Source organism: Penicillium canescens (assembly GCF_028828765.1).
Source record: "Penicillium canescens strain IBT 15451 chromosome Unknown utg000010l_segment0_segment0, whole genome shotgun sequence".
NCBI lineage: Eukaryota > Fungi > Ascomycota > Eurotiomycetes > Eurotiales > Aspergillaceae > Penicillium > Penicillium canescens.
Window position 1 is genome coordinate 441,653 of NW_026703972.1, and position 25,161 is coordinate 466,813.

The window sequence follows — 25,161 nt, forward strand, 5'->3', positions numbered from 1 at the left end:
GCAGATAATAATGCGAACCGCTCTCGAATATGCAACACAGAAGCTAAGAGACTATTATGCCGAGACCGACAAGGCCTATGGTGATCTCTATGCGATTGCGACTATCATGGCACCCCAGAACAAGCTTGAATACTTCTCTGGGAAGGACTGGAATGGGCCTTATCGCAAACAATACCGCGAGAGTCTTGAAAAATACCTTGAGCCATACAAGAAGCGTTACTTTGAAACTCGGCCAGCGTTGCATGGAGTTTCTTCTATAGAGCAGTTCTCTATAGTTGATCAGATAGGTGACAGGCAGAAAGCCCAGGGGTGTGAGATCAACCAAGACGATGAGCTTACACAATATCTTGGAAGTAGTAAGTGAATCATTACTAAATACCTTTTATTATCTCTTACTAATCCTTTACTAGGTACTCGCAAGATTAATCCATGTGTCTTTTGGAAGTGTAATCAGTATGAGTTCCCAGTTCTTGCGAGCCTTGCACGCGATGTTCTTTCTATTCCTGCGACTGGTTCTGGTGTTGAACGACTCTTCAATACTGCTCGTGATATCTGTCATTACCGCCGAGGGTCTCTTAAACCGACAACTATCCAGGATCTTATGATGTATTTATGTACATCGAGGTTTGACATTGAAAGTGATCAGCATACTTTGATAGAGGAGTATCTTACAGCACAGGAGATACAAGCAGTGAAGGAGAAAAGGAAGAGCGAAAGGCTAGATGATGATATGTTTGATCTAATCAGTGATACTGAAGAAGATTTCTCAGCTAAGGCTCAACCATCGCAGGGCCCGAGCAGGGTTGCGCTTGGTAAAAGACCTCTTAGAGATATCAGAGATACACCTCTGATTGAACTCGGAGACGAGGATGAAGAAGTCCAAGAGGATGAGATCCCGCTACCTGATAATTCAAATCTGCAGGATGCAAGTGGTACTCAGAGGCGTACATCAGGGCGGGTTCCAAAGCGTTCAAAGCGGGATGATGGTGAATGGGAGTACTTAAAGCCCTAGATTTAATAGAATTAGAGAGTTCCAAATCAATTTCTATTTCATTAGTATACTTTTTTGATTAATCTGTAAGCCAAATACTTAAAAATACAGCCCAAATCTACATAAAATATGCATATCACAGGGTTTCTTATGTTTGTCCTTTTTGTTAATCCGGCGGATCAATCCGCCCCGTACAGGGCGGATCAAAGATTTATAGAACCGCCCCACGGATCGAAGAACTAGATCCGGATCCGCCCCAAAGGCGGATCGGGGCGGATCCGGATACAGATCAGAACGGATCCTTTCGAGGTCTAGTATTGTCCGATGAAAAGTGGAGAGCTACTTACGGTCACCGCTTACTAGTTATCCTTGTCGCCCTACATTTTACTAGTTTTTATCCATTGGACAACCTCCACATTATTTCTCCGATATAGCGCTTTATACCGTTGAAATGGAACCAAATCGAGGGGCAGGGATATATGGGAGACATGCGGCCGGGAGGCGTACCGAACAATGCGATTTTCCCAGCATTTTAGGAAGAATTCAGGCGTACAATTGAGACTTATGGCCGTCGAAAAGAAGAAGGCGATAACCTCGGCAGTGTACTCGGTCTGCTTCTTCGCGTATCGCTTTTATCTCTCGGCGAATAGCTGTATCTTGCCCGCCTGAAACAAACATAAACCTAATGAAATCTTGAATATGCATAATCCATATGTAAGAGTTTCTTTGGTGCCAGATTTAAGGGGGCAAAATGTCCTTCCTTATCTGTGGCATACATTAGTGTCTTAGTGTGCATTAGTGCAACCCACTCAACCTAGGAGGTGGATCCTCCGCATACATTGTCCCTTTCATTGGCTTTATAGCCTCGCATCGCCCTTCCGCTAGGACGTCCTGGGAATGTTTGAGGCACCCGGGGAAATATCTTCCCATACTACCAAATAATGCCCTCGTACAGCCAACCGGAGCCCTTCTTTCCATGAATAATGCATTCAGAGCAGGATACAACAGCAAGATAGACGCAGGTGAGCTCAAGTGTTTACATGAAACATTTGTCTTTGGAACTAGCGACGTCAACGAAGAGAATACTATTGCAGCGAAGGAGAGACGCGTTGCATTAGCCGAACCTTGTGGATTGTGATCGGAGCACATGTTCTAGGATTCTCTTCACAATAGCTCTCCTGCTAGTGCAGGCAGCTCTACCTTGAGGGGCGCCGCAGCTATCCATAAAGATAATCCTGTCAAGCAATGCTTTTTCTTGGAGGCCGATTGGCCAATTGCTGACCTGGCACCCCGAATACGGCCTAGCAGGGTCTGGTAACGTCGAATTCCCTTGCCAATGGCTTGATCTTCGGCTCATTACGGTCATGGTAAGCGGCCAATGCATTGGCGATTTTGAGCTCATTTTCATCCGACATGGCAGCGAGAAATGGTCGAAAAATGAGCTATTTCATGGAGATATTAGCGGGAAAACATCATGCTAAGGCCAATATTAGATGCATTGCGTTCTGATTTGCTTACATTAGATAGCTTAGGCAATGCTCTTCTGAATGCAATATTTATGCAGTAATTTGCTATACAAAAATGCTACGAAAATTGACGTTTTACGAGGTGGGTGAAAAGTATGGTTAGGCACCAAAATAGGGCCCGAAGGAAGGTATGGTCTAAAACCGGAGCCCCAACAGAGAAAAGTAGATAATGCATGAAAGCTCTCATCCACCCATAGATTGACCACACCCCTTTCTACAGTAATATCCAACATTCAAGGAAAATTTCATATTGTAGTGGTGGAACCAGTGACAGTAGTAGAAAGATGGACGGACTATTAGTCACGTGGCCAGTCAGATAGCATTCCTCCATGTTGGGATTCCAGCAGAGGACTGGGCTAGCATCATACAATTCACTCTTTTCGTTTCCAGCCCTTTTATTATGAAGAAGTCTCAGGGTATACGCTCCGCTGTCTACTAGTGCTGTCTAGGGAGTGTTGGTTGCTTGATCCTTCATCCATGATATCGACCTGTCTGCTATGCCAGACTGCCATTGAGCCATCCCCATTTCAATATATATTTCCACCACGTATCAATCCTACGAATATTGATAACGAATGCGGATATGGTTTTTATTCGTGCCGACTCCTAACCCGAGCATTCTGGTGTGGAATCTGTGGGTCTTTATAGGTGATATATTCAGGGCTCTAGGCTGATCTGGCCATCTCTTTTCTTTCGTACCAGGTGCCAACAATCTGTTCCTTGAAGTCTTGGTCTAGTATTCGGACACCTGGACTATGCCTTTATTACAGACATTCTGTAACCAGGCCGTTAATTGTCTACGCAGCAGACAACAGAGAAATTATTTTAATAGAATGGAAAAAAAAAAAAAAAAAAAAAAAAAAAAAAAAAAAAAAAAAGGCAGGCTTATTCTCAAAGTTGCGCTACCTCAAAGACTACCGATGCTGTCTAGAGCCTGAACAATCTCAATGCCATGTACGGGATACTCCGTAGACCATGTAGAGGTCTTCTTTGGAATATTTCGGTCCTGCCCATATAGAGTTATTATCAAGCGACTGATCCTAGTCGCACCGATCAACTATCCCGCGCAATCCGCAATGTCGCCTTGACGCTCTCGCGGCCGGGGCCCGGACTACAGGTAATCGTGAAATGATGCCAATCCCTCGTGGGATCAACATCTAGCCCCTGGATCCTGTCAAACCGCTGGAGCATCCGTGAGATCACATACCCAGCCTCCGTCAGCGCGAACTGCTGCCCAATGCATATCCTGGGCCCCCCGTTGAACGGGACGTACGTCCAGCCCGGTCGCTTGCCCTCCCACCGCTCCGGGATGAACTCGTCCGCGTCGGGGCCCCAGATATCGTGGCGGCGATGCAGGACATGACTGCTGAAGTTCACTTCCTGTCCAGCAGGTATGAAAACCGGAGCTGTACCGTCTGGTCCGCCACCACTGGGGAGAGTCGTATCGCGTAGTGCCCGGCGACTGTTGAACGGGACAACGGAGTGGAGGCGGAGGGTCTCAGACAGGACGTGCTGGAGGTAGGTGCAGCTCTTGAGACGCTCAAAGGTGATGGTAACTTGGTTCTCATGGTAGGGGCCAAAGGTGTCGAGAACGACCCGACGGAGTTTGTCGAAGATGGCCGGATGGCGGATGAGACAGTAGAAGACCCAGCTGAGAAGGGAGGCTGTCGTGTCCCGGCCCGCGGCGAGAAGGCCGAGAACATGGTCGCGGACTTCGCTTGGGTTTGGAGATCGCGAGATCAGCGCCTCGAGGAGGTCGTAACGCTTCTTGTTTCCTTGGTCGGCTTGTCCTGCATCTGTGATTGCCTGGTCGCAGAATGCGTGGAGGATGGTGACGCATTCTTTGATCTGCCGGGTCCCATAGAGCCAGTACAAATTCCGGAGCCGCAGGCGTTTACTGAGCAATTCCTGCACCCGCTCGAAGGCCCAGTGGAAGTCTTTCTGCTGATGGTGCTGCTCCTCTTGCAGACGGATCAGGAGCGAATCTGAACTTTTCCCCAGGAAGAGTTCCGTGGCCGAATCGATGGTCAGACACGGAATGAGGGACGCCAGACTGACGGGTTTCGTCCAGCCATCCGGTTCGCCAGGCATGCATAGCAGCATGCGCTGCAGATGTCGTTCCAACAAAGCGAGGTCGGAGACCTGCTCACGCGAAAAGATTGGTCGGACGACCTCGCGCGCGCTATGCCACTCTGGTCCATCGACGGCGAAAATACTGCGGCCAAGGACGGTCTTCAGCCCCCGACTGCGAGCTTGACCCATCCCAAAATCGTTGAATTGTGTTGCTAAGATTGCCTGGATGTTTTTGGGGTCGGCTGTGGTGTAGTGCTCGCTGCCCAGCATCCGCGTTCGCCAGGTATACCGAGGGCCCATTGCGTTGTATCGCTCAACGATGAAGTCTGGTGTCCGCTGCTGGCGATCTGCCTCCAGCAGGCGTAGCAGAACGTCAATTCCGAACAGCCATCGTGTTGGTTCAAGTGGTATGGGCTTGCATCCGAGTCTTCCAGCCTTCTGCTGCTGCCGCCATCGTCGTAGGAAGCCGTGACTGATGCGAACAAGCAATAGCAACGGAAGCACTCGAGTGAGGAATATATGGGTCAAGCTGCCGGAAAACATGGTGAAATCAGTCTGAGAGAGAAGGGGAATGCCTCAACCTCCTCTTCGAAGTCATCAAACATCTGTGCAGAAATATACACCATATACCCCCACAACGACTAAGAAAAATGGGGCACCGAGCAGCGCTGCGTGCCTTGTTTAGGAAAGCGTATTGGCCATGTTTCGACTTCCCAGATGTTTATAGGTCCGAACGGATATCCCTGGCATGTGAGATCTACGGATACACTCGTTATTATGTACCAGTATTACTGCAGTATTACACTGAATCTGCATACAGTACCACGCCCCCGTCCTCGAATTCCGTCACTTCCACCACTTAGCGGAGCAGCCAGTTAAGTGGATTTTGCGCAGTAGTCTCAACTTTATTTCAGATTCGGCGCTGTTGGGCCGGGCCCGACTCTCTTATCGCTTCTTCCCTGTCTCCTGGACATAAAGTTATTCCTTCGGATGTGATTGGAAGTCTCAGATTTGCGACCTGCATTCTCCGATATGTGTTCTTGTTTCTAGTAATTTTTTGACACCATTCATATATATGTAGAATTGGAGAGACACACTGCAAACTCATTAGCAGAAAAAAAAAACTCTACGACACGAACAGAGATGTCAGTCATAGCGCCCACCACCTTGTCCGCCTCAGCGCGATGGATCGACAAGATCCCAGCAGAGGACACTGCGCCACAAGAAATGCAAGTCCTCTGTTTAGGACTGTCCCGCACTGCGACTATGTGTCTGGTTAGCCTCCTATGCTCCGTTTCACTCGGTATCTAACATCTTACAGCCATGTGGGAGGCCCTGAAGCTCCTCGGATACAACACCTACCACTTCAAAGAAATCGGTGGCTGTCCACAAAACGTTTCGGAGAGACACCTCTGGTGCTGGCGTGAAGCCCTCATCGCGAAGCTCTACAACAGCGGGAAGCGCTACGAGGCAGCGGAATTTCGCACACTTCTCCGGCGGTACAACGCCGTGACAGATGCCCCTTGTGTCAACTTCTCAGATGAGCTGTTGGCAACATATCCAGATGCCAAGGTTATTCTCACAAACCGGAATACAGAGAAATGGCTCCATTCGATCTTCCGGACGTATCACCGTGTGTTGGAGAATAAGGGGTTCAGGGTTGCTGCGGTTTTTGATCCGGTAATGCCCTCCCTCACGTGAAGAGGCATCGTGGATTGCTTGACATGGTAGTTCTTGGGCTGAATATCGGATTGATCTCGCAGGCCCTAAACGCCCTCTCGGAACTCTTTTGCCTTGTACTCCACGACTGGAGTGGCGGCGACTGGCGTAGTCGTGACAAGCTACGAGAAGGCTATACGACGCACTACGCGCAAATCCGGGAAATCGTCCCCAACGATAACCTACTAGAGTGGGAGCCCAAAGATGGATGGGAGCCTCTCTGCAAGTTCCTGGGGAAACCAGTCCCGAATCAGCCGTTTCCTTATGCGAACAAAGGGAATGATGTCTCGGATCGGCTGTTGCTGGGAGGGAAAATCCGGTTGGTGAAGTGGGCGCTAGGGAAGATATTTTGGCCTGCGGCCGGAGTGGCTGTGGGAATTGGAGCTTGGTGGTTGTATGCGAACGTGGACCTTTGAAAGGGGATTGTTATCTCAAAATTTCCTAGACCTCATTTTCCAGACAGCGGTATCCAGTTTTTTTTTTCTGGGCTTGGATTGATCCTTCACACTTTGACAAAATAAAATGGAACAGGCAGATGGACAAAATGGTCACTCGAGTAACAGTAGCATTTAGTGATCAGTTGAATCATATTCACCGCCCCAATTACCTCCCAGCGAGGCTCTGTGCCGCTGACCCAAACAAGGGATAGTGTATACAGTCCTTATCGCTGGATTTTCCCGAGTTCTCCACCCACCAGCCTGGCGTACCGTACCTGGGAAACGTGGCATTTACCCGAAGCCCCGCAAGGCCCAGCACACTTTGTTTCGCCCAGTGGCTCCATGCGTCTCCTCCACGTGGGTATCCAAAACACGTTTGCGATCCGCCAGCGGAGAATAAGCTTCGCCATCACCAGACTGGATAAGCTTTATAGAATAGTCTTCAGAGAAATTGTCCGAGAGTTCCCCCCGACGTAGACCCGCAGGAGAGGTACCTTACTCAGTGAATTGCAAATTGAAAATTACCTCCACGCTAGCGTTTTTCCAATATGGGTTACAGGCCACCTGAAAACACGCCGTAGTAGGTTTCCACAGGAATGTCAGAGGGTTGATCGAGCCCTGACAAGTGGCCCATTCAGGCCTGCGAGAAGGTTCTCACAAACCAAATTATGCCCATAAATCATGCATTGATCCCGGATCCCGAAGCCCTTGCTTTTCTTCAATTCCCTTGCCACCGTACCTTCGCGAGATGGCGAATATGCCGCTGCTATCATATGCTGTCCTGACGCCAGCGAGAATTGCTCTGGGGTTACTCTGCTCTGTAGGTCAAGTTCTCTTCGCCGCGATGGCCTCCCCCCACCAACATGTTTATGTCCGTATACGTTCTAACTCCCCTTTGCAGGTCTGTCTGTATTGGATTATATGGACACTCTACAGTCTCTTTCTCCACCCACTTTCCGCATACCCTGGCCCCAAACTCTGGGCTCTCACTCGCCTTCCGTGGATCTGGACCAGTCTTCGCGGCGACATCGCCTGGACTATCCGCGATTTCCACGAGCAGTACGGGCCAGTGATTCGCATCGCGCCCGATGAACTCTCCTACACGACCAGCACCGCCGGGAAGAAAATCTACGGGCAGCGCAGCCCAGAGTTTGTCAAGTCTCTTGATGGACGAGGCATCGTTCCGCCATCGAGAATGGGGGTGAGAGGCATCGTGACTGCACATCAAGAGAAGCACGCGCAGCTGCGAAGGGCGATTTTGCCGGCATTCTCGGAGAGAGCACTCCGCGAGCAGGAGAGCTTCTTCCAGCTGTATGCGGGAAAGTTGACGGCCCAGTTGAGCAGAGTGTGCAAAAGTGGACCGCAGGACATGGTGCGATGGTACAGTTTTACGACATTCGATATCGTGAGTGACCTGGCCTTTAGAGAGGCGGCGGGCTGTCTGGGTAGGTCCATCCATCGCTCCTTCCCTCTCTCTCGGCGTGTCTGTCTGTATGTGATGCCTTGGTGCGAAGGCTAATACATTCGGGCAATGGCTCAGATAATGCCGACAGCCACTGGCTGGCAGTCCTGGGGTTACGCGCAAACCCTCGTGTGGCTCCAATTCACCGTCTACTATGGACTCTACCACTGGATCGCGTGGATCGCACCGAAATACATGCTCCAGGCGCGGCAGAAGCACATCGAACTGCGCGGGGAGAAAATCCGGAGAAGACTCCAGCTCAAGGAGGACCGCAAGGACTTCATGAGCTACATCCTAGACAACAAATCGGAGAAACTGTCGAACCTGGAGCTCGTCATCATGGCATCCGCGTTTATCGTTGCGGGCAGTCGGACCTCCGCTGCGGCGCTGTCGGGTATGACGTTCTTCCTGCTTCGCAACCCTCCGGTCTACCGTCGTCTCGTTGACGAGATCCGGTCCGCCTTTCAGAAGGAAGAGGACATCACCATGGTGGCGACGGGCCAGCTGAGATACCTAGGCGCTGTAATCGAGGAAGGGCTACGATTATACCCTCCTTCGCCGTCTTCCCTGCCGCGGTTCGTGCCTGGCAAGGGCGAGGAGATTGATGGTAAATGGGTTCCAGGAGGGGTAGGTGGTGTATTAGGTCTTGATTTTGTAACCTTCCCTTGGCTGATTGCTCCATACGATCTAGATCGCTGTCGGCGTCCACCAGCTCTCGGCAGGCTCCATGGAATGGAACTTTCATCAGGCGAAGTCGTTCATTCCTGGACGTTGGCTGGATGTTTCTGCGGATTCGCCATTCGCCAATGATATCAGCACCTCCGTTCAGCCTTTCTCGTATGGCCCCCGGAATTGCATCGGTAAAAGGTGAGTGCAAGGGGTTCTCGCTCCTCCCCCTATTGATGTCAGTATAATAACTCTTGCCTGGCTCGATAGTATGGCGTACGCCGAGATGAGACTGATTCTAGCTCATATCTTCTGGAAGTTTGACCTTGAGCTTGTGGATAAGTCAGACACCTGGTTTACGACACAGAAAACGTATTTGGTCTGGGACAAGCCTCCGTTGATGATTAATATTCGCGAGAGGGAGTAGGCACTGAGGAAGCGCAGCTGCCATGTAAGGGCATCACTGAAATGAGCTTTTGCATATTTTGGACGTCCTTCCCATCTAACACATTATTGCTTTTATGTCTATAATTAGTTCTATAACCGATTTCGGTTCTGCGTGCTGAGAAGCATCAGAGCCCTTCGATCAACTGTAGATGTACGAGTTAGGCACGGTCTGGTATTTTGGGCGTCTTTAGAACTATCAAATCCCATTACATCCATATGCCAATGGTTATTCACCTTATGTTTTGGTCCAATATCCTCCCCACCAGGACGGCTCGGAGCAGAACCATCGCATGGTCAAGGCTAGCATGCGGATTGGTGCCATGGTGAGAATAAACTGATGGGGGAGGTGGAGGGTCTGCTATTATAGGCGAATCAATCCTACGTACCTTGCGTTTTCTATAATTTAGGCTCCATCCACCCGTTCCGTGGTGTTCACGGCCGAGGGGAGTTCCGGTTCCTGCCACGGAAGGCTAACCAGCTAAAAGGAAGGTAACCCCTTTCACAAATTTTGTGTCATCGCCATTTCATCTTCCTCCGCTCGACTCCAGAAACGCACTGTACAGATTGTGCAGCGCCTTTTCATGCACACACACACACAATCCCTCATGGCCTGTCCCCTCGTTTAACATACCTCAGATTACCTCGTTTCCCAGTTTCGCTCCCAGTGAGAGATGGCGACGCACTCGCCCACGCGCGTCGCGGCAGCGACCAGCGTACACCTGGAGGAAAGGCCACCTAGTAACTTAATCTCACCCTTGGATTCTAGCGCGGTGTATTCAAAAAGCAAGCCCCAGAAAAAAATCGGCGACCTCATCGACTCCCGGCTCCAACGCAAATGGTCCTGGTGGCTGAACCCCCTCCGGCTGCAGAAGATCCCTCCCATTCCCGAGGAGCGGTCTGTCTGCCCTGAATATGGCGCGGGGATTTTTAATATCATTAGCTTCCAGTGGATTGCTTCTTTGATGCATGTCAGTTTTCATCACCTACAATGGCAATCTGATTTCTTGGAAAGAAAGAGCAAGCTGACACAAGCTGACATGAAGGTCGGATACTTACGTCCTATCGAGCAGCAAGATATCTGGAAGGTTAATCCAGATCGTGCCGCTGCCCGGCTCGTGGAACGTTTCCAAGACGCGTACCGCCGACAATTGGAACAGGGGGAGAGAAACCAGAATGAGCATCGGAACCTCCTCCTCATCTCCCTGCACGAGACCTTTAAATACGAAATCTGGGTCGGCGGCATCTGTCAGCTCATCAGTGCCGTCATCTCCGCTCTCACTCCTCTGGCTACACGGTATCTGATCTCCTTTGTTTCGGATGTCTACAATGCCAAACACAGTGGCCTGCCAGGCCCGGGCATCGGGCGGGGCATCGGCATCGTCATCGGAATAACCTGCATGCAGGTTCTCCAGAGCTTGGGGACTAACCATTTCATGTATAAGGGGATGATTGTTGGTGGGCAAGCGAAGGCTGTGTTGACGAGCGTGATCTTCAACAAGGCACTGAAGCTATCTGGGCGTGCGAAGAGCAGGTGGACCAATGGCAGGATTCTGACGCTGCTCAGTGTCGACATCGACCGCATCAATATCGCGTCGGGCATGCTGCATATTCTATGGACTGCCCCGCTTACCATAATTCTCACGCTGGTCATTCTCGCGATCAATATCGGGTACAGCGCTCTGTCCGGTTACGCCCTGCTGGTCATCGGCATCCCTCTGTTGGCCTACTCCATCCGCTCTCTCGTCAAGCGCCGCAAAACTATCAACAAGCTCTCCGACCAGCGCGTATCCCTCTCCCAGGAATTCCTGGAAAACATCCGTATCGTCAAATTTCTTGGCTGGGAATCCAGTTTCCTGTCCCGTCTAACGGAAATTCGTGGTCGTGAGATTAAGGAGATCCGGCTACTTCTGGCAATACGCAACGCCATTCTTTGTGTCTCGCTCACGTTGCCGGTGTTCGCGTCGATGCTGTCATTTATCACGTATTCGCTGTCAGGGCATTCGCTTACACCATCTCGTATTTTCTCCTCCGTGGCGCTGTTCAATGGGTTGAGGAATCCACTGAATCTCCTGCCACAGGTCATTAGCCAGGTGACAGATGCATGGACAGCGATTCATCGGATTCAGGATTTCCTGTAAGCGGAAGAGCGGAGGGAGGATGTGAAGTTTGACGAAGGGATGGACCAGGCTATCCGTTTGGAGAATGCGTCCTTTACCTGGGAAAAGGTGCCGTCTGAAGGGCAAGGTGGGAATACACGGCATCCGTGCTCAAAGTCGCAACAGAGTCAAGCTAGGGATGAGAAAGGCGAGCCGGAGCCCTATAAGCTGGCAAACCTCAACCTCTCCGTCAAGCCAAACGAGATAATAGCAGTCATCGGCTCGGTAGGATCCGGCAAGTCATCCCTTCTATCAGCCCTGGCTGGGGAGATGCGGTTAACAACAGGGGAGGCCCGAATCAGGTCCAGCACAGCATTCTGCCCACAGCAGGCCTGGATTCAAAGTACCTCTATCAAAAACAACATCTTATTCGGCAAGGCGTACAATGAAAAGTGGTATAACGACGTCGTGGACGCGTGTGCTTTGAAAACAGATTTCGAGATGCTGCCCGCAGGGGACGAAACGGAGGTCGGGGAACGAGGCATCACCTTGTCAGGCGGCCAGAAGCAGCGCCTGGACATTGCGCGTGCGGTCTACTCGAACACAGACATAATCCTGATGGATGATCCGCTTTCCGCTGTTGATGCCCATGTTGGTCGTCATACTATGGATCGTGTAATCTGCGGCCTGTTGCGGGGGAAATGCAGGATTTTAGCGACACATCAACTACAAGTTGTAAGTCGCTGCGATAGGATTGTCCTGCTTGATGACGGGCGTATTCAGGCTTTTGACACTTTCGACAATTTGATCCGGGATAATTACATCTTCCAACAGCTCATGTCCGGGATGGCGCAGGAGAGAGAGACAAAGCAAAGTGACACAATGGGCAAGGGGCATACGGAAGAGACTCCGAAGAAGACCCCTCGGACTGGAAAGGCAATCATGCAAAAGGAAGGACGGGAGGTCAACTCGGTTAGCTGGAGCGTCTGGAAAGCCTATATCTTAGCCTCCGGGCCCCGCTCCAGTTTCATATACATGCTGATCTTAACCCTCAGCCTTCTGGCCACGGGCGGTGCGACAATCACGACGAATCTATGGCTGGCTTATTGGACCTCCAGCAAGTGGGATCTTTCCAATGGGCAGTATATCGGCACCTACGCAGGCCTCGGCGGGGCCCAGGTCTTGTTCATGTACACCTTCGCCTTGGTGCTGGCTAAGGCGGGCACAGATGCAAGTAAGCTGATCCTCCAGCGTGCCGTAGATAGAGTCATCAGGGCCCCAATCACCTTCTTTGATACGACCCCTATCGGACGTATTACGAATCGTCTGTCGAAGGATATCCAGGTCATGGATAATCAGTTGACGGAAGGCCTGCGGACGTTCACTGTGACGATCACAACCATCATCTCAGTCATTATACTCATCATTTTATTTTACTACTATGTACGTCTCCCTTCCCCAGAGCCAGGGGGTAGGAGTCTGTTCTTCTCACCACTTCACAGTTCGCCATCGCCCTCTTCCCACTGCTCATTCTCTTCCTCCTTGCCGCAAACTACTACCGCGCCTCGGCCCGTGATATCAAACGACATGATTCCATCCTCCGATCACACGTTTTCGCCCAATTCACTGAGGTCATCTCCGGTGCAGCCTGTATCAGAGCATACGGGCTGCAGAAGCAATTTGGCCTTCGTATCAACACAGCGATCGACGAAATGGACGGAACGTACTTCCTCACCATGGCCAACCAGCGCTGGCTCAGTGTCCGACTTAATGCCGTGGGAACTGCGATGGTACTCGTGACGGGCATCCTGGTCATAACCTCTCGATTCAGCGTCTCTCCCAGCATCGCGGGTTTGGTCCTCGCATATATATTGATGATTGTGCAGACCCTGCAGTTTACCGTTCGCCAGCTTGCAGAGGTAGAGAATCACATGAACGCTACCGAGAGACTACATTCTTACGCTACTCAGTTGGAGACGGACGAAAAGGAAGACGCGTGCGGCCAGCAGGGCACACTCAGCCAGCTTTCTCCCACCTGGCCGCAAAATGGGATTATCACGTTCTCAAACGTGCACATGCGATATCGCCCAGGTCTTCCGCTCGCACTACGTGGCCTGAACCTCGAGGTCCGTAGTGGAGAGCGCATTGGGATTGTCGGTCGCACCGGCGCGGGGAAATCAAGCATCTTATCCGCGCTGTTCCGCATTACCGAATTGGCGGTGGGTACGATCAAGATAGACGACGTTGACATCACGACCGTCCCGCTAAATTCCCTCCGTTCTCGCCTTGCGATCATTCCCCAGGATCCAACGCTTTTCCGGGGCACGGTGCGGTCTCGATCCGTTTAATGAACACACTGATCTGGAATTATGGTCTGCATTGAGAAAAGTCTACCTAGCAGGGGATGAAGGAAACGAAGAAGTAGAGGGGGAAGAAAAAGACGGCCCACACAGCAAACCAGCAGCCCTAAAGCTAGACACGGTCGTCGAAGATGACGGCCGGAATTTCTCAGTCGGACAGCGACAACTGCTAGCGTTTGCACGGGCTCTGGTACGAAACTCGCGCATTACCGTCTTGGACGAGGCTACCTCGTCAGTGGACCTGGCTACGGATCGTCGTATTCAACAAAATATCGCTACGTGGTTCCAGGGAAGGACTCTGATTTGCATTGCGCATCGGCTGCACACCGTCCTTTCGTGTGATCGGATTGTCGTGATGGACCAGGGCCAGATTGCGGAGGCGGATCCGCCATTGCGGCTGTGGGAGAGGGACAGGGGTATCTTTCGGGGGATGTGTGATCGATCTGGCATCACAAGGGAGGATTTCGATTGTTCATGATTGTGCTAGCAGAGATTTTGGGGATTGGTAGGGAGGTTTCATTCAGCGTGAAATACTTCGTAGGGTCCAACCCATAGAGTCGTCACTCCCCACAAACAGCTAATTTATTGCCATCGAGTGTATTTTCCTTCGTGTTTAGCATGGAAGCCATAGGGATTTAATTTATGAAATTAGCTAGCCCCCGAGTATGGTGTGTACTTGCCCTTTTAACTAAATAAAGATCTGAACGTTATTTTCAACGGCAGGAGAAGAGAAAAATAGCAGAAAAAAACATTTATTGGTGAACCTCTCGCAGCCAAGATGGGAACGGGAACGTGTACAGTTTGGCCGTAAGGGGTCATCTGTCGCTGTGGTCTTATGCGTAAACACATTAGACTGTAGCGTCAGAGAAGGCCCAAATGACCCAGGCCAAACTAGGATGGTGGAGGGGACGGTGGAGGAAGCAGTACGGATAGCGGAGCGGGCGAGCCCGTCTGAAACTGATGATTGAGCTTATACAGAACTGATGCGTTTGTGGTGAAATACACCCTGAATGCCTCCGAGGTCCATCTGCCGAGCACCTGGATCTGGTCGTCGAGGACCCAACTATCGTGCGCATGTTGAGCCGCACCCTTCCGAAAGCTGTGGCCCCAGTAGCCGCCCATCTGAATGCTAAGTGCTCTCAGCTTAGTGGACAAGGTAGAGAGGAAATGGTTGCGGCTGAACGGTTTTCGGTGGAAGGACAATAACGGTGCATCGGGCTCTTTAGGGTCGAGCAGTAGTAGCTTCTGAAGCGCGTCTACTGGGCACGCTTCGTCTGCTGTTTTTGCGAAAACAATCTGTATTCCTTCGTGGCGGCGGTGCGTCTTACTCCAGTTGAGTGTGAGTTGCTCATGATCTAGCAAGGACGAGAATCTGAGGTCGCAGCGCGTAAGCTTTGTGGCTGAGAAGATAGAGCGTGTGTTGAGCTCTTCTGTCTTGTGGGTGAACTCTCCGAGGCGGAGGAAACCAGCAAATGCTACCGGCAGGCGGTTGCGAAATTCAAGTCGTCCAGAAGGTTCGCAGTCATCTCTAGGGGCTGTAACGGGAGTGAAGCTAAGCATGCGGATAGTTTCGTGATAATGACACGCGAGATCGGTTTTCTGACATATACTTTCGTGAAGGGGTTGAGTCTTCTCGCGCCGTCTATAAGGTGTTCGAAAGTGCTTATTATCAAAGATTTTATCGTCAAGGAAATTGTCAGTATGGTAGGATCGTAGAGCGGCTAGGTCGGTGAGTGCAGTGTCGGGTTCAACGGCCTTTTGGTTAACGTTGCCCAGGAGTCGTGAAGTTAGCCACGAGGTTAAAGATTCTCTGGAGGCTGGCCATGCTGAGAGACTTTGTAGCGCGCAGTGCTTTCGTAGTTACGCTGAACAGAGAGGTATACGGAACGCGTGTTGGCGCTGAGTCCGTTCCAGAGTAGTTTCAAGTGGCCTGTATTGAGCTGAGGCGCTCGTGAAGAGAACCACGCCGGCGGGTCAATACCGAGAGGTCCTGGGCGTACTGTATGACCAGATAGGATTGGCGCCGAAATCACCGTAATTACGCGTATAGCTCCCATACGCTAGGGTTCTGATTCCCTCATGCTGCAAAGATTATGATTATTACCCCTGAAAGAATCTGGAACTGAGGCACAGCAGATCGTGACACGGCCGGGCTTTCTAGGGTGCATCATTAGGGCTTTTCGCAACCTATTTAAACGAGGGCCCACCTCATTCTATTTCGATTCCAGTTACCCCAAGAAAGTCCCATTGCTGCTGATAGCAATATCTGGTGACGTGCAAGGGCTCGTGATAAAGCGCAATATCCAGCCTAGGGTATGACTGGAGCAAATTCGAAATGGCAAATCACGCTTCAAATATACAGATGGTCAAGCAGTTGGCCAACCCCATTCCCGAAAAACAGCTCGTCAATGAAGTGGAAAAAACATACGCACGGCTAGTCATTGCATAGAACAAATGCATTGAAGTGATAAAGAACATCTCACAAATGCCTATCACGACCGTCATCTCGTTGCACCAAACACTCATCTACGAACATCACGACTTTTTTATTGCTTCGCAACGTCCAGCGGCCAGTCCAGTCGTGAGGAGCCAAGCTGAAAAGCACCAGATGCCTGGACGCATGTGGCGCTACGGAATCCATTCCTGCCTCGAACTATTGCTGGAAAGACTCCTTGCTACACCTTTTATGCAAGACCATATATTAGGCTTCATATATTTCTCGTATTCGATGGTGACACTTCTGCTAGAGCAGGTCCCGAATTTCAAGGGAACCTGGTTCGAATGTCTGGGGGACCTAGCGCGCTATCGTATGGCAGTGGAGGATACAGATGTCACGGTCCGCGATATATGGGCAGAGGTGTCTAGATATTGGTACAATCAGTATCTTTATCAACGTTCTGAACCCGGCCGAATCCAGCACCACCTTGGCGTCCTCTCTCGCTCGGATACTTTGCAGCGGTTCTTCTACTACTCGAAAGCATTGCTCAGCGTGGACCCATTTGCAAATGCGCGTAAGAGCATGATTCACCTGTTCAACCCTATCCTAAGAGCACCCGCTGACAGACACACACTGATCACTTCGTTTGTGGCCGCCCATGGTGTTCTTTTCTTGCGCATGCCAAGTGAGCAGTTTGATGCTCGGTCAAACTTCTTCCTTGTGAATCTTCGCCAGGGGGCTAGCCGGTTAGGCCGAGAGGCACAGCAAGGCATTTTCATCACGTGCTGCAATATCGCTGCGATTTTCCAGTATGGGGATGAAAATGGAGCTTTTGCTACGGATTTTGCTGGCGACCCAAGTACTTCCACTGCAGACGCCTATGTCAATGCCAAGCAGTGGGCATCTACAACAGCACCTATCGACTTAAACATAGACCTGGCTTTGCACCTCCCCGCGGTGCGGAATCTCAGAACCTGCACCGCACCTCAAGAGGTGCAGGTGCAGACTTTCGCACCTCAACCAACCCTGAGGGTCGGGAGAGTCGATGGAGGGTAACCCTCATCGACCCGCATAAACTCGCATTTGCATAATTTTTCGACGCCTTTCCTCTTCTGGCTGGATAAAATGGATGATTCATCTCTGATTTTAACGGCTGTTCCGTCAACCTATACACATTCCATTGAATACTCTATCAGCATAATAAATTATGAAGAAATAGTCATCTAAAAGTAAACAGTAGGCATGGTCACCTACAAATTACAAGTAATATTCGATAATATCGATGTAGTGGGTGGTCAACAGAGGTCATCAACAAAACAGTATGTAAGGTTGTAGATATATATATCGTGGACACTGTAAAGCATGTGTATTTTCATAGGTAGAACAATTATTTTTCAAGAAAGCTATGAAGACGTAGTCTGAATCCCCTCATTTGCCCTGAAACGAGGAACGAAGTGGAGGGGTTTACTACCCTGCGCGAGCTGCTCGCGTTCCTTTGCTGCCTTTTTCCCACTGCCCTGAAACGAGGAACGAAGTGGAGGGGTTTACTACCCTGCGCGAGCTGCCCGCAACCTGCCCTGAAACGAAGGAACGTAGTGAAAGGGTTTACAACCCTGCGCGAGCTGCCCGCCAACCTTGCCCTGAAACGAAGGAACGTAGTGAAAGGGTTTACAACCCTGCGCGAGCTGCCCGCCAACCTTTGCTGGCCTCTCACTGCCAAACTCTTCGTTTTTTTCGTTGCTAATTGGTGCTTTCTCGTGCCAAGGAATGCTCCTATTGACTGCCAATACGCTCTTCTCGTTTGCTGCTGCGACTCTCCAGGCTCTCCTCCGATTGCTGCTCTGTCTCTCCGCGCTCGCTTCTGATTGCTGCTCACCTACTTTCCTTTCCTTCCTCTTTAGGCTTTGTGCTTCCCGAATTCGTATTCGGCCTCTGTTGCTTTTTCTCCGTGTCTAGGGATCCCGGTGTTCCCGCTAGTCTTGGAGTCGGTGGGGTTCCGGCCTTCTCGCCTTTCTATTATGATTCCACCCTTATTTGTCCTGAGCATCCTGCAGATAGTACTATTATGCACTCATGCGCACGGTGACGTGTTCGACTTCTACTATATGAATGATCAACACGGATCTTTCTCGCTGGTCCCAACTTTTTCCTGTCGCTCCTCTCCCAGTGCGCCTCGGAACGGATGCCGTTTGCTGGTTTCAAGTCATCTCTTCTCTAATGACATCTCTTCCTGCGCAACGTTCTTTCTGCTCTGGTTGCGCCAGACCATGGCGCTCTACACAGTTTCGGTCCTGCGACAATTGCCGCAGGAGGGTTTCTCAACGGGCGGTCAGAGCCCGACAGCTTTCAGCTACTGTAGGCACGAGTAATATTTTAACTGGGCCACCTCCGCCTCTAACTTCCCCTACTGTTCCTGCCTTTTCGACGCTACATTTTTCGTGCTCTACATGTGCACGCCCCTGCCGGTCGTTGTATCATAGGACGTGTAATCGCTGCCGCCAGGCAGCTACACGGAGGACGGTAGCATCGTACCAGGTACTGGGAGTGGTCCGTCCTTCTTATCTGCTGCATTGTTGACCCTGTTCAGCACACACTGCAGCCCGTTCGAGACCCTGGAACGTTTTTGCCTGCAGGAGGTTCTACTCTAAGGCCTCTGGCCCCAGTTCCACACACGCCACATCCTGTTCGTGATCCTAGAGCATCCTTGCCCGCAAGGGCATCTCCTTTGAGGCCTCTAGCACCAGCTCTCCGCATACCAAGTCCTGTTAATGACAATTCTGTACATGATACTGTAGCATACTTGCCAGAAAGGAGATCCCGTTTGCGGCCTCTGGCACCAGTTCCGCAAGCGCCGATGGCTCCGCCTCCATCGTTCGATATTCTAAACGCTGCGCTTCGGCCCGTCCCTGTGCCATTATATTCGAGAACCGGGCCGGGACCCCAGAGAGTGCTACTTCCTGCAGGTCCTTTGCCGGTGTCCTCCCCACAGTCGCCACGGATCTCACAGGCATCTCCCATCAATATAGAGACAAGATGCTATCCGAATCCTTTACAGGCCACGGCCAACAGGGAGAGAACGGTAGATTTGGAGAGGTCGCTGGCCAATTTAAATCGAGCGGTAGGTTTCCTGCGTGCTGAGCTAGAGGCTCGTGCCGTCGCCTCCGATGCTTTTCCCCCGGATATCTCCTGTTCGCATATACGAGCATCCATAGCCAGATACGAGGATGAGATTTCTGCGGCTGCGAAGAGATGCGTCTGTTGTTCGTGCGGGGAACTTGTCTCCGACACAGATATCTACCGCGCACATAATGAGGATCCTTTGCTGCTGTCACTGTTGGGGAGTCTTGATCCCTGCGGCCGACACGGTAACACTTGGAATCTGTGCTCGTCGTGCCATGCTTCGCTCAATCGAAATATGATCCCCAAGTTCTCTGCGAAGAACCTTGTGAATGTGACTCGGTGCCAGGACTATCCGTCTGCTCTGGAAGGCCTCACTCTGACAGAAGAATGTCTCATTGCAAAGTGCCATCCTCTCGGTGTCGTTTTGAAACTGCGACCAGGTGGCCGCTCCTCGCCAATCCAACTACCGTGCTCTCCGTGGCCATTTCATTGTCATCCCACAGGACCCAGAACCACTTCTCGAGATCCTACCGAGCCCGGAGTTGACATTACATAGTCTGATCAAGGTGTTCTGGTTGGGTCGTCGACCTCCCGTAGATTCGGACCTGATTCAATTCCTACTCGTGCGGAAGGCGAAGGTTCTGGCAGCCTTGGAGTACCTTGTCCAACATAACCACCTCTACCGTAACACCATAATTAACCGTCCCATGATCGATGACTGGGGCGATGACTTTATCCCGCCGGACCTGCGGGATACCATCATCTATCTCGACGAGCCGGATCACCACGAGCGCGAAGGTTACACGGTAAATCTACAGACAGGGAACTACGAGAACGATCTTCAGGCTGCCCAGGATAGTGCATTCGACGCGAGTGGCGGTAGCCCTTTCAATACCGGCTCTGTCGCCACGGACATAAACGGAGAACGTCAAGACCTGGATCGCCGCGTTTTGGACGCATTGTTCACCGTCCTTACGAACCAACCGGCCCCGTCGAGTGAGAGTACCTCAGCCAGAGAACGTGCAAGAGGCACACGGCCCCTTGGTCATCGAAAGATACCATTAATTTCTTACACAATCCGTGGCCAAACCACCCTGGTAAATCACTGGACGGACCCTCGTTACTTTACTGCCGCGTTTCCAACCTTGTTTCCGAGAGGCATTGGGGGCCATCTCGATGAACGAACTGTCCCGGTGTCAATTGGAGCGTTTGCCGAGTGGGCTTTGCGTCACCACAGTAGAAGGTGCGTGGCTTTCTTTGAAAAAAAAAAAAAAAAAAAAAAAAAATTCTATAGATACTGATCTTTGTCTCTCCTTATTCCTGTAGGTTCGCACGCCACAAAACGTTCATGTACCTGCTGTATGATGTGATCCAACTCCGAAAATCCTCGCTAGGGAACGCATTCCTCATTAAACGGCAGAACTGGCAGTCGGCAGTGGACGACATCGCCTCTCTAACAGTGACCCAACTCCAGAATGCAGCGAAGACCATCGAAAGCGGCCAGAAGATTGAGGATCCGGTCATCCGACGACTGCTGCGAAATATCGAGACTGTCGGGATGCAAGTCCCGGGATCCTTCGCCCAGAAACTAAGAATGCGTTCTGAAATTCGAGGACTGATTACACGGTACGGTATGCCAGCTTTCTGGATCACTATCAACCCCTCTGACCTACGTAATCCTTTGGTCCTGATCCTGGCTGGCGTAGAGTACTCTGGGAACAACTTGGCTGCGGCAAATGCCGCTATCCGTGAGGCCGCCGTTACCTCTAATCCGGTGGCAGTCGCTGAGTTTTTCCATCAAGTCTGTAAAGCCGTTCTGGACGGCCTTTTCGCTACTAATACTGACCGGATCGGTATCCTTGGCGATCTCTCGAACCATTTCGCTGTTGTCGAGACGAATGGTCGAGGCATGTTACATCTCCACGGATTAGCATGGGCGCGAGGAAACCTGGCTTTCACTACTTTGCGAGATCGGCTCCTCCAGGATAGCGACTTTGCGGCTCGCATGATTCGCTACTTAGAGTCAATCATTACCCAAGGCGTTGATGAGAGTATTTTGCAAGACCCTGAAGTGAACCTTCCCGGCATGCCACCATCGGCCAAAGATTTTGAATCCGATGACGACTTCCATCTTCGACTATCGTATGACAGCAATTGTGTCGCTCGTAAAACACAAGTCCATTCGAAACACCATCTCGCCACATGCTTCAAGTACCGGCAAACAGGTCCCGGAAAGAATGCTTGTCGATTTGGCATGCCTCGAGATCTGGTCCCTGCCTCTAAGGTAGATGATTTTGGACTGATTCACCTCGCTCGAAACCATGCCTGGATAAACCCGTGGAACCCCGCCATTGCTAGTTGTGTTCGTTCTAATCAAGACATCTCCTGGATTCCGACAGTCTCCAAGTCTTTGTCGCTGATCTATTACATCACCAACTACGCCACGAAAGATGACGTCTCTCCCTGGCAGATGGTTGCCAAGGCGGCTTTGTTGAAGCAATCTATTGAGAATGCAAAGGTTGCTGAGCCACCAACAGCGACAGATCTCCGACTTCGAGAAAAAGGTGTCAATAATTTTGCACTACGCTGCTTTAATGCCCCTCTCATGACCGAGAGATCAGTGGTGTGCAGGTCGCTAGCGTCTTGCTTCAGCTACCAACCTATTACACGATCAGCTACAACTTCGTCCGTATCAACCTCTGGTGGCTAAGGCGTTATATTCGGGCAATCATTCAGCCAGATAACCTTGAAAGCGGCCCCTCTTCTGATCCCATGGCAGAAGAACCTTGCACATATGAAACGGGCGACACCGGCCCCGTAAGCATCTTTGACAATTATAAGTGGCGTGGACCGCACCTGGCTCCTCTTTCATTATTTGAATACTGCATGCTTGTAAAGACTAAGAATATACGCGACGCTGTTGCGAATGACGTGGACTTCGAACCAACCCATCCTAGATATGGCACGCATGTACAGCACTTGGCGCGCACAACGTCCCAGGTGGCCGCCGTGACTTTCAATGGACAGCTAACGGAGTTCCAGGCCGCAGAAGACGCGATTCCGGGAGGCCATCCGAAAACGACTGCGATTATAAATGACATGGCTGAGATATTACTGGGCCTTTTTGTTCCCTGGGATCACTTGGTTGATCTCTTCCGCCGGCATGCGACAAAGCGGGACGCCCATGTTCAAGTATGGGCGGCCGTTGAACCAACCCTCCCATTTCACAATCGGGGATTTGCAAGAAACATCGAGTTGCTGCGGAAGTCTAAGGAAGACTGCCAAGCCGATGCAAGCTTGTGGAAGTCGGCGAATGGCGCAGCTGATTCATTTCACCATGACGTTGACGGATTTGAGCCGCCAAATTTTGCTTCTGATGGCGACGAGAACGATGAATGCTTTCAACTGCAGGATGAGACTTTTAACACCGAGACGTTGATCGCCGCCTATCACTCCATCAGGAAAGCATGGCATCGAGAGACGCTGGTCACTGGACGCCGGATTCCTCCCTTGCTCCGCGCCATAACCCCAGTGCGAAGCTTGCTACTACAGAGCCTCCGGCCGCTGGATATCTTTCATACTCCTGCATACGAAACATCTGGCCTAAAGTACCTCCCACCATCCACTTTACAAGCGTGGGAGGTTCACCTGAAAAGTTTCGCCAATCTTGATCATGGGCAAAGCACAGATCGTAATGCCACCAGCTCTAACTTCGCACTCGACGATTTCGACATCCAGATTGAAGATGGCATCTTGGAACCTACACTGGTTGGCTCATACACGGTCCCTGCTATGGATGACCTCCAGTCCCGGGTTGACCAGAGTCCCACTGGCGCCTCTCTGGCGTCCCTGGTCGTTGAAGTGATTCCCCTAAATCAGAAACAGCTAATGGTCGTGGAGAGGGTGCTATCTGAAGCTTTGGCCTGGGCGGACCATCCTTATGACTCAGCGCAACGCAAACAGACCCTCCTGTATGTCGGGGGTGAAGGGGGCACGGGTAAGAGCCAGATCATCAAGGCAATTGATGCCGGTATGAACCTTATCGGACGAAAACACGAGGTAATCCTCATGGCCCCAACGGGTGCAGCGGCCGATAACATTGGCGGGAATACGTACCACACATCTTTAGGGATCTCTATCGACCGCTCACGGGGAACTGCGATGACATCTCGAGTTAGACGACTCTGGTCTCGCAAGACCATCATGTTCGTGGACGAAGTAAGCATGATGGATCTGACCATGATCAAAGTCATTGATAATCACTGCAAGATCGCCAAATCCCTCGATAGATCCTCCACTGATCTTTTCGGTGGGCTTCCTGTCGTCATCTTCATCGGTGACTTTTTCCAGTTTCCACCTGTTCGGGGACCGGCCCTATGGAAGGAGCCTAGAAGGGGTAGAGATGAGGATGAGAACGGTCGGCTCCTCTGGCATCAGTTCAAACAGGTAATCATCTTGGATGAGCAAATGAGACAATCAGAAGATGCTCCGTTTCGTGATCTCCTTTCACGAGCGAGGGCTGGAACTTTGACAGAAGCCGATCGAGCCTTTCTTAACAGCAAAACTATCACGACCCTGGTCAGCCCGCTGTTGGAAGACGCCACCACTGTCGTGAAGTTAAACTCTCTGCGTCACCAGGTAAACCGCGTTCGAATTGAGCAATTCGCGCGGACCCGGTGTCAGAATGTATATGTCTTTCCTGCGCATCATACGCGGACCAGGTCTACTGGTCCTATCAACCTGCGGCTTCGTGCAGACGACTTGCTCCAGCAACCGGACCAAGGAACCAAAATCCCTTTTCCCGGACTCTTTCTCTACACCCCAAATATGCCTGCCGTTGTACTGACCAACATCTGCACCCTGCTCGGCCTGGTTAATGGCGCAGCGGGGACTGCTGTAGGAGTCGTGTTAGATCCGGCCGGTATGTTGATCTTTCGTAAACAGTGATGAAACCATCCTCTTGACACCTCCCCACTAGCTGAATTCTTTGAAATCGACGACCTCTATATCATGTGCACCAAGCCACCTGCCTGCATTTTATTCAAACCAGACAGACCAAGACCCACTGCATTTCAAGACCTTGAACCTTCCATCGTGCCAGTCTTTCCATTAGAGCGATCTATCACTATGAAGGGCTATTCGGTCCGAAGAAAGCAGGTTCCCATGTGCCCAGCGTTCTGCCTCACCGACTACAAAGTTCAAGGCTCGACTCTTGCAGCTGCGATCCTAGACCTTAAAGATGACCCCACCATCCGGGGGCAAGATCGCCATCGGAAGTATTGCTCGCTATATGTGCAGCTATCCCGGCTTCGATCCTCCAAAGGACTTCATCTTCTGCAGAAACTCGAAATAGAAGACCTTCGATTCGGACCCGATCCTCGGCTGTTGACTGAAATGCAAAGACTTCAAGAGCTCGAGAAGGAAACGATTGCTGCATGGCAGGGAAATTGAAACATACAAGCAACTCTTCACTAAAGGGTCCTTTTGCAGATATATTCTATTCTGCATCGATACTCATCCAATCACACGTTACGCCACAGGACAACGTGAGGTGGCTTGCATACAATTAGCGTATCCTAGCGAACGTTCGTGTAACTTTCCGGCACCTTACCAAATCCAAACTTTCAATGTTCATGACATCTGTAAATTCTTCCTCATTTCCCCCGGTTTCGTTTCAGGGCCACAGCGTGCGGTAGCGCGCGTCACCAGTATCTTTCCTAGTCCCGCTGCCAAGACCTTAGCGCACATTATCTACTGGGCCCGCAACATTAAGTTGCGGCCCGGTGCGATGTGCCCCTCAACTCGTACACTAACTATCAACGAGTTA

The 25,161-nt window shown here is 51.0% G+C and overlaps 5 protein-coding genes across 5 annotated transcripts; 4 read left to right on the forward strand and 1 right to left on the reverse strand.

Moving 5' to 3' along the window:
* Nucleotides 1-3,570: 3,570 nt before the first annotated feature.
* On the reverse strand, nucleotides 3,571-5,133 carry N7446_012169 (cytochrome P450; the record flags this gene model as incomplete). Its single annotated transcript, XM_058520911.1, has 1 exon — nucleotides 3,571-5,133. One exon carries the CDS (start codon nucleotides 5,131-5,133, stop codon nucleotides 3,571-3,573), a length of 1,563 nt encoding a protein of 520 aa, XP_058366277.1.
* Nucleotides 5,134-5,913: 780 nt separating this feature from the next.
* N7446_012170 (sulfotransferase family protein) lies at nucleotides 5,914-6,725 on the forward strand (the record flags this gene model as incomplete). Its single annotated transcript, XM_058520912.1, has 2 exons — nucleotides 5,914-6,270; nucleotides 6,354-6,725. The coding sequence occupies 2 exons, from the start codon at nucleotides 5,914-5,916 to the stop codon at nucleotides 6,723-6,725; spliced, it is 729 nt and encodes a 242-aa protein (XP_058366278.1).
* A 769-nt stretch (nucleotides 6,726-7,494) lies between these two features.
* Nucleotides 7,495-9,301, forward strand: N7446_012171 (cytochrome P450; the record flags this gene model as incomplete). Its single annotated transcript, XM_058520913.1, has 5 exons — nucleotides 7,495-7,566; nucleotides 7,648-8,191; nucleotides 8,300-8,835; nucleotides 8,900-9,075; nucleotides 9,145-9,301. 5 exons carry the CDS (start codon nucleotides 7,495-7,497, stop codon nucleotides 9,299-9,301), a joined length of 1,485 nt encoding a protein of 494 aa, XP_058366279.1.
* A 691-nt stretch (nucleotides 9,302-9,992) lies between these two features.
* N7446_012172 (2-alkenal reductase) lies at nucleotides 9,993-14,255 on the forward strand (the record flags this gene model as incomplete). The annotated part of the gene is made up of 5 exons (XM_058520914.1): nucleotides 9,993-11,411; nucleotides 11,469-12,152; nucleotides 12,201-12,860; nucleotides 12,920-13,749; nucleotides 13,802-14,255. 5 exons carry the CDS (start codon nucleotides 9,993-9,995, stop codon nucleotides 14,253-14,255), a joined length of 4,047 nt encoding a protein of 1,348 aa, XP_058366280.1.
* Nucleotides 14,256-16,262: 2,007 nt separating this feature from the next.
* N7446_012173 (DNA/RNA-binding domain) lies at nucleotides 16,263-17,270 on the forward strand (the record flags this gene model as incomplete). The annotated part of the gene is made up of 1 exon (XM_058520915.1): nucleotides 16,263-17,270. The coding sequence occupies one exon, from the start codon at nucleotides 16,263-16,265 to the stop codon at nucleotides 17,268-17,270; it is 1,008 nt and encodes a 335-aa protein (XP_058366281.1).
* Between the last annotated feature and the right edge of the window lie 7,891 nt (nucleotides 17,271-25,161).